The sequence below is a fragment of the Phoca vitulina genome, unplaced genomic scaffold, assembly GCF_004348235.1.
Source record: "Phoca vitulina isolate PV1807 unplaced genomic scaffold, GSC_HSeal_1.0 scaffold48, whole genome shotgun sequence".
NCBI classification, from domain to species: domain Eukaryota; kingdom Metazoa; phylum Chordata; class Mammalia; order Carnivora; family Phocidae; genus Phoca; species Phoca vitulina.
The window spans coordinates 9,210,452-9,225,385 of NW_022589751.1; the positions used below are offsets into that span (position 1 = coordinate 9,210,452).

At 37.0% G+C, this 14,934-nt stretch overlaps 1 protein-coding gene across 1 annotated transcript in view; it reads right to left on the reverse strand.

The window, feature by feature from the left end:
* Nucleotides 1–3,737: 3,737 nt before the first annotated feature.
* The window catches only part of TM9SF3 (transmembrane 9 superfamily member 3), a 69,090-nt gene continuing 57,893 nt past the window's right edge, over nt 3,738–14,934 (reverse strand). The window contains exons 13-15 of the mRNA XM_032432303.1: nt 14,225–14,308; nt 13,821–13,897; nt 3,738–7,908 (exon numbers count right to left, since the gene is read on the reverse strand). Coding sequence (XP_032288194.1) covers nt 7,841–7,908; nt 13,821–13,897; nt 14,225–14,308 — 229 coding nt within the window. The 3' untranslated portion in view covers nt 3,738–7,840. The remainder of the gene's footprint in view (nt 7,909–13,820; nt 13,898–14,224; nt 14,309–14,934) is intronic.

The window sequence follows — 14,934 nt, forward strand, 5'->3', positions numbered from 1 at the left end:
ACGCTGTACCTTAAATGTAAAAATTGTCAGAGCTGAGCCATTTTTATAGACATAAAAAGTACTATTACCATGAGGCATTTCAAAGACCTTTTTATGCAAGTAAAATTGCCCTAATCAAGGAGTAAAACACACCAATGTGTAGAGATTGTTCAGCATCACACCCAGTAGAATCTTTTTTCATTTAAACTGCAAGCAAAAAATGAACTAAACTTCCTTTTGGGTTTCCACATGATTTCACAGCCACTAATGACAAACTAGCTGACAGGGAGCCCAGAGCTGGGCTTTATATACAGGACTCTAATTTCTTGCATTATGGTAATCCGTCTTACCTATTAACTAGGATAACAAGTCCTTCAAATCAGTAATGGTTCAAAACTTAACCACTGGAAGGTGGCTTTTGGGTATTTTGTCTTCACCCTTAAAAAGAAATCCAAGTTGACCCTGTTTCATCATTGAATGGGCACATACAGAATGGACCCAGATTGGGCAAGATGATCTGATTTGGAACTCCTAAGTGGGAGAAAGAAATCTGGGGGGAATGGATGTCACCAAATGGCAGGGAAGAGGCCAAGTGGCCATTAAACAGGCGATAGGTGTGGGAAAGGGTTGAACGGCATTTCTGCCTGAATGCTGGAAGGAGTCAAACCCAACGCCATAGTTCCCTGCATTGAACCCAATGAAGGTCACCAAGTCCACAAAGTCAACATCTAAAAAGCCTAACAAACTTCTGTGACACCTCCAGGTCTCCAGATGGCACTAGGCAAAGAGCCAACTGGCTTCCTCATTAGCAGGGAATTCCTCTGGAAAGTAGGACATTACAGGAGACCTCTTGTACAAGCCCTGAGGTTGTGAGCTTTTATTGCCTCTAATCCCCACCTGGTGAGTAGCTGCCAGGTCTTCTCACCAACAGTCTCTGTCCAAATATTTTGAAGACAGTGGTGTTCCTGAATGAGCAAGCTGCACAGTTTTATGTCAGAAGCCTTGTTTTGCTGCTACTTTGGCTCTCAGTCAAAAAATAGCAACAAAACATTTGGATCACGGTATTGAGAGATTAGATAGGAACAGCTGAAAAGGGATGGTTAATAATTTTTATCAGCTCCATAGTTCCTGATTTCACAAATTACTTTTATATATTAAACTCTAATCTGGGTTCACATAATTTTTAAAAATATGCATTTTTAAATTTAAATCCCATGGGAAAACTAGAGGTAGAATAAAAGGCTTTATGCTCTAAAGCTGCTCATCGTAGTTCCATTACATCCATGATTATTCATAATTTTTGTGGGTTTCCTCCCCCATAGCTCATGGTCCTGTGGAAAGCCTGCCAAGTATACAAGCTTTTCCCCCATTTAGTCAGATGTCTGTCCTCCACCCAACTCATTCCATCTATTTCCGTATACCCAGAGCAGACCAGTTCTCTTGCAGCAGCTCTCGAACCCCTGCACAACCCCTAAGTTTTATCCTCAACTACTCCACACAGGCCACTTTCTCATTTTGCCATTCCAGGCCACTACACATCATCATCATCTCCTCCAACGCAGGGAGCAGAACCTGTAGAATAAAGCAGACATTCTCATCTGCTGGCTCATTCCTTTGTTTACATTACCACTGAGAAGGCACTTTGAGTTCCTTAGAGAAGGTTATTAAAATATTTAAGTTACAATCTTTAACAGCTGTTCAAAACCCCTTGTAGCTCTTCTCCAGAACCTTTATCCGAGCTCCTCCAACATACCAGAACTTACGATCTACCATCAGGCCTTCCATTCACACTTCTAGCCTTGGCTCCTTCCACCTCTGTCCACTCTCCACTCTTGTTGCATTAAACACCTTGCAGTCACCTTAACAGAGTCTTGCTGCTTCACACCTCCATGTCTCTGCTGGGTACAACTTGATAACCACACAGCTTGCATCCTCATGCCAACACCTATTATAATAGCCTACCACACTTATGACACTTACCTATCTATGTCTGCCCTACCCGACTGATAACCAACCCCAACTTGGAGCCACCTTCCATATTTCACTCTCTAGACCCTCCCTTCCCCTCAATGACCTTCAAGGTTAAGTCCCAGAATCTTAGTAGCTTAGACTGAGCCACTATGAATAACCAGGACATTGGCCAGTTAAAATGACTTACATCAACTTCTCCCTACAACCATCTCCTGCACTTTGTAAATTTGAAACTTTTATCACCTTAAACATGCAGTTTTTAAAATGATTTAAAATACATTTGTAGACTATATTACCACTGACCCCACATGTCCCAGTGGAGGCACAGTCCCGTTTTTTTTTTTTTTTTGAAGATTTTATTTGAGAGAGAGAGACATAGCGAGAGAGGGAACACAAGCAGGGGCAGTGGGAGAGGGAGAAGCAGGCTTCCCGCCGAGCAGGGAGCCCGACATGGGGCTCGATCCCAGGACCCCGGGATCATGACCGGAGCCGAAGGCAGACGCCCAACGACTGAGCCACCCAGGCGCCCCTCTCCCTTTTTCTAATGTTAAACTGTAGATTAACAGTTTAATAAAATAGTTCTCAAAAAGGGGGGAGGCGCCTGGGTGGTTCAGTCATTAAGTGTCTGCCTTTGGCTCAGGTCATGATCCCGGGGTCCTGGGATGGAGTCCCACGTCGGGCTCCTTGCTCAGCAGGCAGCCTGCTGTTCCCCCTGCTTCTGCTCTCTTGCTCTGTGTCAAATAAATATTTAAAATTTCCAACCACACAAAAACTGTTCATTAGAGATCAGAAGTAATCCAAATTTACACTAACTTAAACTATATGGCCAACAGGAATTGTCAAGTATAGGTATTAACTGAGGCAGCTAATAAAATCAGGGGAAGAAAAGAACTTAAGAAGGTTGACAAGGATTTCAATAACTAGTTAAAACCGGAGACGAAAAACAGAAGTACCAATAGACCTGGAGAAATTACTGATTTTGATGTAGCACAATAAAAATAACCCCTTCCGTTGGTATAAAACACTCATTTTCAATATGATCTTTACCCTATACTATCTGCTCCACAGGCTAGAGAGGTGGTATCCCCATTTTAACAGTGACAGTGGTCAAGAGGACCCTAATCTAATCTTGATTACTTTCAGCTTAAAATAATATACTCTTTGGTTGCTCTAGCTTCTTTTCTAGAATATGCAGTGGTCTACCCTATCAGCTTCACAGAACGGTTGTGAGGGAACATGGGTGGCACTGCTTTGCCTAGACAACGTATGATCAGTCAGAACGACAGGCATGGGGGCAGTGGGGTTTGAGTGTAGGAGTCAGAGCTTGTACACAGAAGTCAAAAGAATGATAATAAAAGAGAAAAATAATTTTGTAAAGACAAACCTTATTCATTGTACCATCCTTTCAACTTTCTGTATATTTAATTTTTTTTTTTTTCAAAATAAGAAGTTGGGGGAAAAATCAAATCTTAAATTTTAAATCCTTCATTTCAGGGGTCAGCAAACTGTAGCCCATTGGCCATTTTCGTTGTCGGATTGGAAAACTGCCATGCTCGCTGGTTTGTGTCCTATCTACTATGGCTGTTGTGCTACAAAGGTAGAGTAGTTGCATCTGGCACTCAAAGCCTCAACTATTTCCTATATGCCCTTTACAGCGAAAGTTTGCGGATTCCTGTTTAGCTGTGGAAGGCTATCGTATCAGTAAACGCTTCATATGCATTCCAGTAATAATGGGTTATCCCTTAAGCCTGGTTCACTTGTTTCAAAAAGGAAAGAAATAAAGCATTCAAGGAAAGTACATTTAACTTTTTATTATTTTAAAAATCCAACTTTAGTTAGATTAACAGACTAGATTAGAACCTCAAATGTATTTGACACAGTATATACTGGGTATCTATTACTAAAAAGCCAGTTGGAATATGACCTACACAAACTGAAGGTGGGTACAAAACGGAAGTAATCATCAGGCAATGACTGTTTGCCTTCCCACTGGTATCGACTGCCCGTGCTCTGTGGGGATTTATAGGTTCAAATATGACACAGATGAAAAGCCCGACTGGGACTGCTTTTCTGCATATACTCTCTTGTCCTTCAAAACAGAATTCCATGTTATTTGTTCCTTGCCTTAAGATCTTACTTAGAACATTTATAACTTTCAAATGACCTAAACTGAGGAACTGGGGTAAACACACAAAATACGGCCTTGTCCGTCAATTGTCTGCATGCCTAGTTCACCAGTACACATGAGCAGCTTTCACACCAGTTTCTGTTTCCATTCCCTGATACAGTAAAATAAAAACTTAATTTTTACTTTTGTCTTCGCACAATTCGGCCTACAGCTCCAATAAGAATGTCAACCCAGACGGCTTTCAGAAAAGGCTCGTAAGAGAGAATTAGAGTTATTCCTCATACTGAATTTAAATCTTATAAAATTTCTGCAGCTTTATGTTCACTTTCTGACCTACCCTACCTCTAAATCTAGTCTATTTCTGTACACACTTCCAAACTATCTTTATAAATTTTCACTGCTCTGATCTCTTTAACATCTTGATTGCTAAAATACAGCTTCATAACCATGGAATTTTTATGAAGATATAAAACATTAATGAATACTTGCATTTTCATACGTCACTGCTCCTATTTATTACATGTTCCAATAAATCAATAGACTGAAGCACTAAGACATGCTGAAATCTAAACTTAAAACCCAGATGGAACTGCAGTGTATAGATTACAAATAGGCTTTTCTTTCCCAGAATTTATATACAGAAGCCCTTCAGTATGTAGCTTTTCCTGAATGAATTACATCAATACATTTATTTGCTTTACATTTGTAAAAATTCAAGGAAATCTTAAAGGAGTATTATTTGCAAGACATTTGGCATAAGGTGGTTTGTAGACATTTAGGAAACAAAAGTTTTAACAAACTGAACACAATTTGTGGATAAACCCTAAATAAAATGGATTTTGGAAAAACTGGAATTTGCAGCAACCACCCTTATAAAGAGATCCGTGCACTGTCAATGGAAAACACCCAATCATATCATTCACTAGGTTCAGATACCGGCACGGTATAATGAATTCTAAGAGGATGGGGCTTGATTTGTGGTCAAACTTAATGCAAATTAGGAGCCCAGCATGATATACCAAAGAGTGCTTTACCATAGTTCCAGCAGTTCCATTTCCACTTTATCCTACCATTGTACTAGGATAGATGAATAATGATGCCAATTAGTACTGTAGCTAAATTTCAGGAGAAGCATGCTTACAGATACGAGAACGTTTATCCTTAGTTTTTGATAGTGTTCAAAGCATCAGTTGATAAGTTGAGCAAATAATGTTAACAAATGGAAGACAGATAAATAGCATTAATGGAGTGGAAGAACCTCACTCTTTAATTAACTTAAATATTTTATTTTACTACTCTATAACCCAGAGCTAGGGAGCTAAACTGTTTGTGGATTATGTCTTCTTCAAGACACACACATGGTCAGACCCTCCATGAAGGCATAAACCAATATATACTTTCTAAAGGACTTTCAAGGCAATTTATATTCATTTTAATATGACACTTAATATATTTGAAAGTTAGAAAACCCTTTTTCATTGAAAATTCCAAAGGACTTGAAATAGAGCTCAATTTAGTAAAAGGAATTGGTATAGCTGAAAGCAGCTAAAGGACTCATTTTTTAAAACCCTACATCTTACCTGGAAGATTCATGAGAAACAGATTTCATTTTACTAAGACAAAAGCTTGCTGTCCAATTGATACTCCATCAGATAGACTATAGTTGTTGTAATTACTTTACATGTAATTAAGAAGTTACATTATATAAGCCACTAAATATTGACGTTCAGTTTCTTTACTTATAAGATCTTGAAGGAAGAGAAAATGGAAGAACCAGTAGATTGCATTTAATACAACATCTTGGCTTGAAGAAGGATTTACCTACAGCTTCGGATCAAACTCCTGTTTGTTCATGTCAGCCATACTTAAGTGGTAAGAAATCAAACTTTTCACTCTTTATAGTCCTTACATACCACATTATAGGATGCAGAGTCAATTTATAGAAACATATTTTGTAATGAAAACAGCTTACGTAACTATAAATGGCATGAGTTTCACATTAAAGATTAAATACAGCGGTTTTGAGTCTTTCTAAAAATACCAATATACAGTATTGTTTTAGGTGGTCATTTGCATAGCAAACTATTAAACTAGAAACTCAATGGTTCTAGGAAAACTTCACATTATGGATAGTTCCAGAAAGATGTATTCAAAATTAAATCACTTCTCTTAGAAAACTGTAACCTTTATTTGCTCATCCAATAGTAAGCTAACCACTTCTACCCCATCCCCACTTTACACAGTACACCACCCTGAACAGATTTTGTGCCACAATCTAATTTGAAGGGCTTATCATTTACTTTGTGACTATACTGGATAATCTAGATGTAAGCAAGTTTGGGGATTTTAAGGTGTGGGTCTCCTGTATTAGAAAAGCATAGTTTACAGTATATTTAAAAAATTGCATTCAGTAATATTGCCTTTTGAAAAGATATCTTCAAATTGCAAACACATCTATTTTCACAAAACAATTTGGTCAGGAAAGTTTATTTTAACATTCTAAAGCACTAATGCTTTAGATGTTACTTAAGTGCCCCAGACAGGATTAACAAAATTAAATGTTTCTAAATTACAAATTTAGCTCCTGTAGGAGTCTCAGAAAAGAAACAGAAGAAAACAATCCCCCCTCCCAAAGGAAGTATGACACACACATTTTGAAGAAACCCCAATGTTTCATGCAGTGGTAGGCAAGATGTAAAAAGCCACCCAAATTCACACATTTCTACACCAATCATCATCAGAAAAAAGTACTCCGTAGTCAATCTGTACAACCAAATGCATTTGAGAATCTACACCTACGTTACATTATTTAATGTTATATACATTTATTACCCACCCCCCTTGTTTTTAATAATTTCTTATGTAAAACCTTCATTCAAACCCAAAAAAGATGTAAGACTAACCTGGGGGAAGGAAAAAGATAATCACTTTAGACATTCAGTTAAAATGTAGTTTATCTAAATCTCAAAATGTTTAATAAAAACAAATATCTTCTCCATTTAACACTTTGCTTTCTAACTGTACAGTAAATTGCATTGTAGAGAGTACACCTCTATCTTCAGACTGTATCTTCTTTGGATGGAATTAAGATGGAACTGAATAGTTTTAAGATAAATAAATGGGAAGCTGGTCCAACTAAGATGACAGCAGATATATTACATGCAGGATTTAATTATTTTTTAATTCTCTCTTTTAAAAAAAAAGGATGCAGTTGGATTGGGGAAAAAAAAAAAAAAACAGGTCAAAAAGAACCCAGATTCAATATATAAAAATGTCCCATAATAGGTTGACGATGGCAGTAAAAATAAAGAGAAAAGAGTAATCTTTCTGGAACATCATTTTTCAATAATGTAGAAACACTAAGTGCCAGGAAGATTCTATTCATGTAATTTTAGCATCCAAGTTTCCCTCTATTTATTTTATTGGAACAAATGCTTTAAATAAACTATTTGTCCTCTTCACTGAAGAGAGCTGGTCTATTTCATCTTTAATAAGCTAGTTTTTGGGAAGATTAGCCATGTACTGTAGTAATGCCTACTGCATAAAATCCAAGCATTTGCTGTGAACAGTTGGAGAAAGCAGTCAGTAAGAACCTAGGATCAATGGAAATAGATGTTACTTTAAGCCATCCACGAAAGAGAGACCCACAGAGTACCCAGTGTGAAAGCCCAAATCTCTTCTTGCGCTTTTCTTTTTTTTTGCTGTGAAGTTCCACCCCTATGAAAGAGAAATTGATCCGAAGTTCCAGGTTTTCTTGGGTCTCTAATCAATTTTCACATTAGTATAGATTTTTCGGACAAAGGCACTTGTTCCCATGTAACCAATTGCTCCTGCAAAGATAAAATAAGATGTTTTGAAACAAATACGTATAGGGCAGTACCCATAATTTACAAATACTAAATGCTTGCTGCTCTGGAAAGTTATTCTTTTTTCAAGATAACATCTTTTATGTTAGTATTTGTTCTGAACTTATTAAAATTGCATCATTTGTTTTGCAAATCACCTATTACTGTCACGCTGTCATATACCAAGTTAGACCTGATGTGATATTTTTAGAATTAGGTAATAGTTATTACATGTATAATAACTATATGAATTAAAATACATCACTTACAAAGCAAGAATAATTTGATAATGATAAAAATTTGTTAAATGAAAAAAACATGTATTTTTAAAATTTGAACATAAATTATTCTAGGTCATTTAAACCATTTTAACATGTTCCCCAAATCATATGCTACCTAATGGAAATAAGTGATGGGATTCTCTCAGAAAAGGACTGAGAACCGTGGCCCAATTAGAGGCATTTTCTGGTGGAATTTTTATCTTTACATTACAGAAGCTCTGTGGTTGGTAAAAAGGAAGACATATTGAAGAAAGTAGATGAGAGAGACAGGTAAGTAGGTCAGGAGTTGTGAAGTGTTTTGAATAATTAGCCTCAAATGAGGCTCAAAACACCAGAAAGCAAGGGATTTGTCTGTTTTGTTAAATTAGGTATATACCTTAGAGAGTACTTGGCACATGATAAGGTACTCAATAAATATCTGTTGAATGAATGAATGAACTGGATAGCTCTTCACTGCAAATTATACTAAGGGATCTTCAGAACAAGACAGCTAGTCAATCAAGTCATAGAGAAGATTCTCCATTGGATTTAGAAATTTACCATCTGAGCCCAAAAGTAAATCTTCCATAAGTAAATAATGATACACACACACCCCCCCCTAATTAGTCACCTTTGAACTAACTTCTATTCACCCAACTGGTGTATATAAGGAAAGAAGTAAATCTACTCTGCCTTTCCTATATATGAACTGTACCTCAAGGTACCAAATGGTTGATGAAAAGAAGTTTCTCCTTACAGAAGTACCCCAGAAATATAAAAGGAACAAAAGAATTAGAATATCACAACCACCAATGCATTATTTGAACTAGGCAATAATTATCATGGCTGCTATCTTCACAGAGAGAACCAGTGCCTCCTGGTAAGTTTATAAACCCCTACTAAGTACTGCTAGCAAGTATTCCTGAGTATGATCAGGCCTATAGCTCTAACTACCCCTTTAGAGGAAATTGGGGAGAAACACATGGAAAAACATTAAATGACACCTCAGCAAAATTCAGAGTGTGGAAAACTCTACAGAAATTAAAACAAACAAAAACTCAGTTTCTTACATAAATTGCGAGGGAAAAGAGAGAGAACATCAGTAGATTAAAAGAGCCCTAAGAAACATTTTAACCAGGGGGCTGTGTGGCTCAGTTGGTTAGCGTCTGACTCTTGATCTCAGGGCTGTGAGTTCAAGCCCCATGTTGGGCTCCATGAAAGGCATGGAGCCGGGGCGCCTGGGTGGCTCAGTCGTTAAGTGTCTGCCTTCGGCTCAGGTCATGATCCCAGGGTCCTGGGATTGAGCCCCATATCGGGCTCCCTGCTCAGCGGGAAGCCTGCTTCTCCCTCTCCCACTCCCCCTGCTTGTGTTCCTGCTCTCGCTATCTCTCTCTCTCTGTCAAATAAATAAATAAAATCTTTAAAAAAAAAAAAAAAAAAGAAAGGCATGGAGCCTACTTAAAAAAAACCCAACATTTTACATGGACCTTAATTAGATCCTGATGCAAACAAACTGTATTAAAAAAGACATGGGGATGAGTGGAGTAAATGTGAATACTAACTGAATATTTGAGCATATGAAGGAATTATATATATGTATATACTGAAATATAATTATTATATAACTATATCATTTTAAATATTATAAGTATATAATTATTATACAATTATATTATAATTATTATATATGTACACACACACATATATATATACGTACTGAAATATTTACAGTTAAAAATGACGTGAGGTCTGAGATTCGTATCAGAATAAAATGAGGGATAAGGTGGGATTATGAATAAGACAAGACTGGCCATGTGTTGCTAATTACTGATATTAGATGATACATAGGGACTCAGTATCTATACGTATTTTTCATTATATATATAAATAATTGTCCCTCTTTTTGCATATATTTGAAAATTTCCCATAATTAAATACTAAAAGTATCCTCTTTTTTAAAAAAAAGATTTTATGTATTTATATGACAGAGAAGAGAAGAGAGAGAGAGCACAAGCAGGGGGAGCTGCAGGCAAAGGCAGGGGAGAAGCAGGCTCCCCGCTGAGCAGGGAGCCCGATGCAGGGCTCGATCCCAGAACCCTGGGATCATGACCTGAGCCGAAGGCAGACGCCCAACTGACTGAGCCACCCAGGTGCCCCTAAAAGTATTCTTAAAACCCACCAAGCAACAAAGCAAACCTATTTCCAATTACTTTTGCAATTAATAGATATTTATTATAATATGAAGTAGTTATATTAACAATTACACTTAGAAATAGTGATAATTCATTCTGAAATCATTATAAAAGAAGTCCTTACAAAGTAAGGAAAAAGACCATTTAATTTGTAAATAGAAACCTAAATTCTTAGAACATAAAAAAAAATCTATAAAATTTTAACTAGAATCAAAAATTTAACTGGCCTAATATCATACCAATCCAATAACCAAATCTAATATTCCAGACTTATAAAACAGTGTTCCCCTCTGAGCAGAGATATGCTTAAAAGCAAAACAGTATCAACCTAGAGAGTCATTTTTCCTAATCTTACGAGTATCTCAAGAATAAGCGTATAAAAATAGGACTTCATAAAAGGAAGATACTAAATACGCTCTCTAGAAATATAAATGTCTTGAGAATAATAGAGATACACTTTTTTTTTTTAAGATTTTATTTATTTATTTGACAGAGACACAGCGAAAGAGGGAACACAAGCAGGGGGAGTGGGAGAGGGAGAAGCAGGCTTCCCGCAGAGCAGGGAGCCTGATGCGGGGCTTGATCCCAGGACCCTGGGATCATGACCTGAGCCGAAGGCAGACGCTTAACGACTGAGCCACCCAGGCGCCCCAGAGATATACTTTTAAACTTAATTTCCTTAAAACTAAAATGCTACAATCAAAATATGAAAACTCTAACAATCTAATTATTTCCACCTTAACACATTTCTTTTTCAAAAAAATCAGTATTTTTCTTTCAATTACTGACTAAAAAAAGCATTTTAGCAATATAACCTGATGAGGTGCAATTTTTGTATTATGATGACATTTTAATCAGTTCATCCGAACTGTTTCTCCGCGCCCCCCCAACCCCGCCAAAACAGACTAGCACTGAAGGCACACACACCCAGGACAGAATAAATGCTGGGAGGCTGCCGCAACAGCAGGCAACTGTAAGTGTGCCAAGATTTTCAGGCAGCAAGATGAAATTTCAACAGGAAAAGCACTAAAAAATTAGCTAGATTCATTCCATTTTCTTTGTAAATGTCAAGATATTATCTCTCTAGGTCTTCCTAAGATCATATATTGAGTCAAGAAAAAAAGATTTAACCCTCTGAACAATCTCATGATTCTATACATCACTGAATGCTGGTGATAATCAAGAAAGATCTCAGATTAAATAAAGAGGGGTTTGAGGAGCAACATTCTTAAGGCAGGCAGGCTAATAATACTAAAGGAAACTTCTGATTGCCTAGAGATACACAAGGTGGTTCCCATGTGATACAAATCTAGTTTTAATCCTAGTCCTCTTTCCCTCAAAGTTGGTTAACTAATTATCACAGGGAAAGGTTATCACAGCAGCTACAAATAAAATATGTGATCATAATATAGAGAACTGTCTCTCCTTATAGCTTGTGGAATTAGTTTTACTAGTTTACAATGTCGTGTGTGTGTGTGCGTGCGCGCACATGCACATGATCAAGTACATGGTATATATAAATGGGACAGATTTTAACTGACATAAAACATTTGTTTTAGTTTAAGGTGTACAACATAGTAATTTGATATCCGTGTATATTGTGAAATGACCACCACAATAAATTTAATTAACATCCATCACCTCACATAGTACATAGTTAAGATTTTTTTTCTTGTGATGAGAACTTTTAAGATCTAATCTCTTAGCAACTTCCAAATATACAATATTGTTAACTGCAGTCACCATTCATGCCTAGAACTTATTCATCTTATAACTGGAAGTTTGAAACTTTTAACCACCTTCACCCATTTTGCCCACACTCCTAATCCCCCCACCTCTGGTAACCACCAATCTATGGAATGTATTCTTTCGATGGAGGAAAAAAGCAACCTTGGTACCCCAAAGGGCCACAAATGTCATACCAGAACCTAGCTTTTAACAAAATTATCATATCTTCCTTATTCTATTGCCTACCCTATAGCTAAAGATGGAACTACCAAAAAAAAAAAAAAGTCAATGGCAAATAACAGAGAAATGAGAAGGGTCTGAATTATAAACTACCTGGAAATGTTTTCACGGTGATTAGTCCTTAAGCCTTGCATCATTCCCATGGGGGAATTAGCCTCACTTATCAAGTGAAAACCGGAACCAGAAGAAAAGTAAGTTACTTGAATGCATTTCCCTTAAGGTACCTCTGCTTAAACTCATGAGGTTGTTCTGAGGTGAAAACACAAGGTGTAGAAACAAACTACAGACCCAGAGACACAATCCCAGAACAGAAGCAACCCAAAAAACAGTGGTATTATCCTCATTTTACATAGTTTGGAGAACCGGATCAAGGGATTATTAGCCCTCGTCAGTGGGGGAACAGCGGCAGACACCGTTCACAGAGCATCTGCCTGCCATCTACCTGTTTACCCACATCCAGTCACTGAAGCCTTAACACAACCCTGTGAGGTAGGTGTTACTTCTGTTTTGCAAATGTGAATGTTGAGGAAGAAAGGTTAAATAATTTGGCCAGAGTAACATGGCTATTAAGTAGGGGCACCAGGATTCGCACCTAGGACTAAGTGACCCCAAAAGCCCCAGCTCTTCCCATTCCCCACCATGTCTCCCACAAAACTGAGTCTCTCGAAACACCTGATAACAGACCTGCATTACTCTTGCACTTTACACATGATACTATGACAAATAACTACTCTGAAAAATATGCCCATTTTACAGATGAGAAAATGAGATTTAAAGAGCTCAATATGACTTCCCATGGCCACAAAAAAGCAGCATAGAGATTTAATCTGGCTCTCTCAGGCTCTCAAGTCCATGACCTTTCCCTTTATCAGGTTGCTTCCAATACTTCTTTCTTTATTTACTAGGTATTTCACACATGCTAGAGACTCTATCGTGTGGTGATAACTATTACTTCTATTTAATTGTGATAAAGCCAAAAAACAGTGGTATTATCCTCATTTTACATAGTTTGGAGAACTGGATCAAGGTACAGAACATACATGTGGCACAGCCAGAACTTAAACCCGGTCTGCAGATACCCAAGTGTGCACTTATAACCCGGACACTGCCTCTTGGACACAGTTATCTCCATGAACAGTCTTAGAAACTTCCAAACAGGAATCATTCAGCCAACACCTTAACCTGTTTACATCATTGTTTCCAAAGAGACTAAACTAAAAAAAATGGCCAAATTTCAACATGAAAAAGAAACTAATTGTGGTACAGAAAAGAGTGCAATACAGAATTATTAGGAACAGAACATTAAAAAAGAATCAATGATGAATTTTTGAGGAATAGTCAAAAGGACTGAAATCAGACTCTCTTTATTTTGTTGTTTCTGATCAAGCAACAAAATGTAATTTCCAATTACTATATTTTTCTGATTCTAAAACTCTCAAAGATTTACTCATGATATTCCAAAAACTTCAGAACTTACCACACATTATCCCCAAGGCTGTGCTAAATACCGCCATATATCCAAAGTAAAATGATGTTTGAAATAAGCCATACATCCTGAAATAAGACCAAAAAAATATATGTAGTATATCCATTTTTACTTTCAACATAGGGCCTTAAATTCTATTTATTTATTTATTTTTAAAAATTGGAGTACAGTTAGCTGATACACAATGTTACATTAGTTGCAGGTGTACACACAGCGACTGGACAACTTTTGATTTTTGCTGTGCTCACCACAAGTGTAGCGACCATCTGTCACCATACAATGCTGACGATACCACTGACTATATTCCCTATGCTCGATCTTTTATTCCTAAATTCTGGTATTTAAATGACAACTTTAGTTTCCTAAATACAAAATGAGAAAACATCTCCACTTACTTTGTTTTGAAAAAATAGTAGTAAAAGGAATACATGTAAACATAGATCGCAGTTGATGCAGCAGAGAGAAAACTTGTCCATTGCCTGGAATAAAAGGTAACTCTTTTGAATAAATGGCACTGAAACAGATTTTAAACCAAAGAATTTTATAAAAACATCCTTGAAAATTCTGTATACTTAAAAACAAATGCATGTAGGGGCGTCTGGGTGGCACAGTTGGTTAAGCAGCCAACTCTTGATTTCAACTCAGGTCATGATCTCAGGGTCATGAGATCGAACCCTGTGTGGGGCTCTGCGCTGGGTGTGGAGCCTGCTTAAGATTCTTTCTCTCCCTCTGCCCCTCCCGCACCCTGCACTCAAGCTTGCTCTCTTTCTCTCCGTAAAACAAATAAATCTTTGAAAAAAAAAAATGCATGTAGATGGCATTTAATTATATCAACAAGGAGAAAGCCTAAGATTTGGAAGGAGAGATCCTGAATTTTGTCAGATGCCCTATTATAAGTGACCTTAAACCACTTCCTTTTTCAGAACTATCTCCTTTTGTTCAAAATGGATCAATGCTTTCTCATAAAGTTCTTCCCACATCAAGCACTTTGTAAAAATATATAACACAGTGACCATTATGAGTACAAAAACTTTTTTTTGGCTGATACTACTTTTCCTCTAAAATCTTCATCATTTTTATAACTAAAAAAAATTCCTATACTATC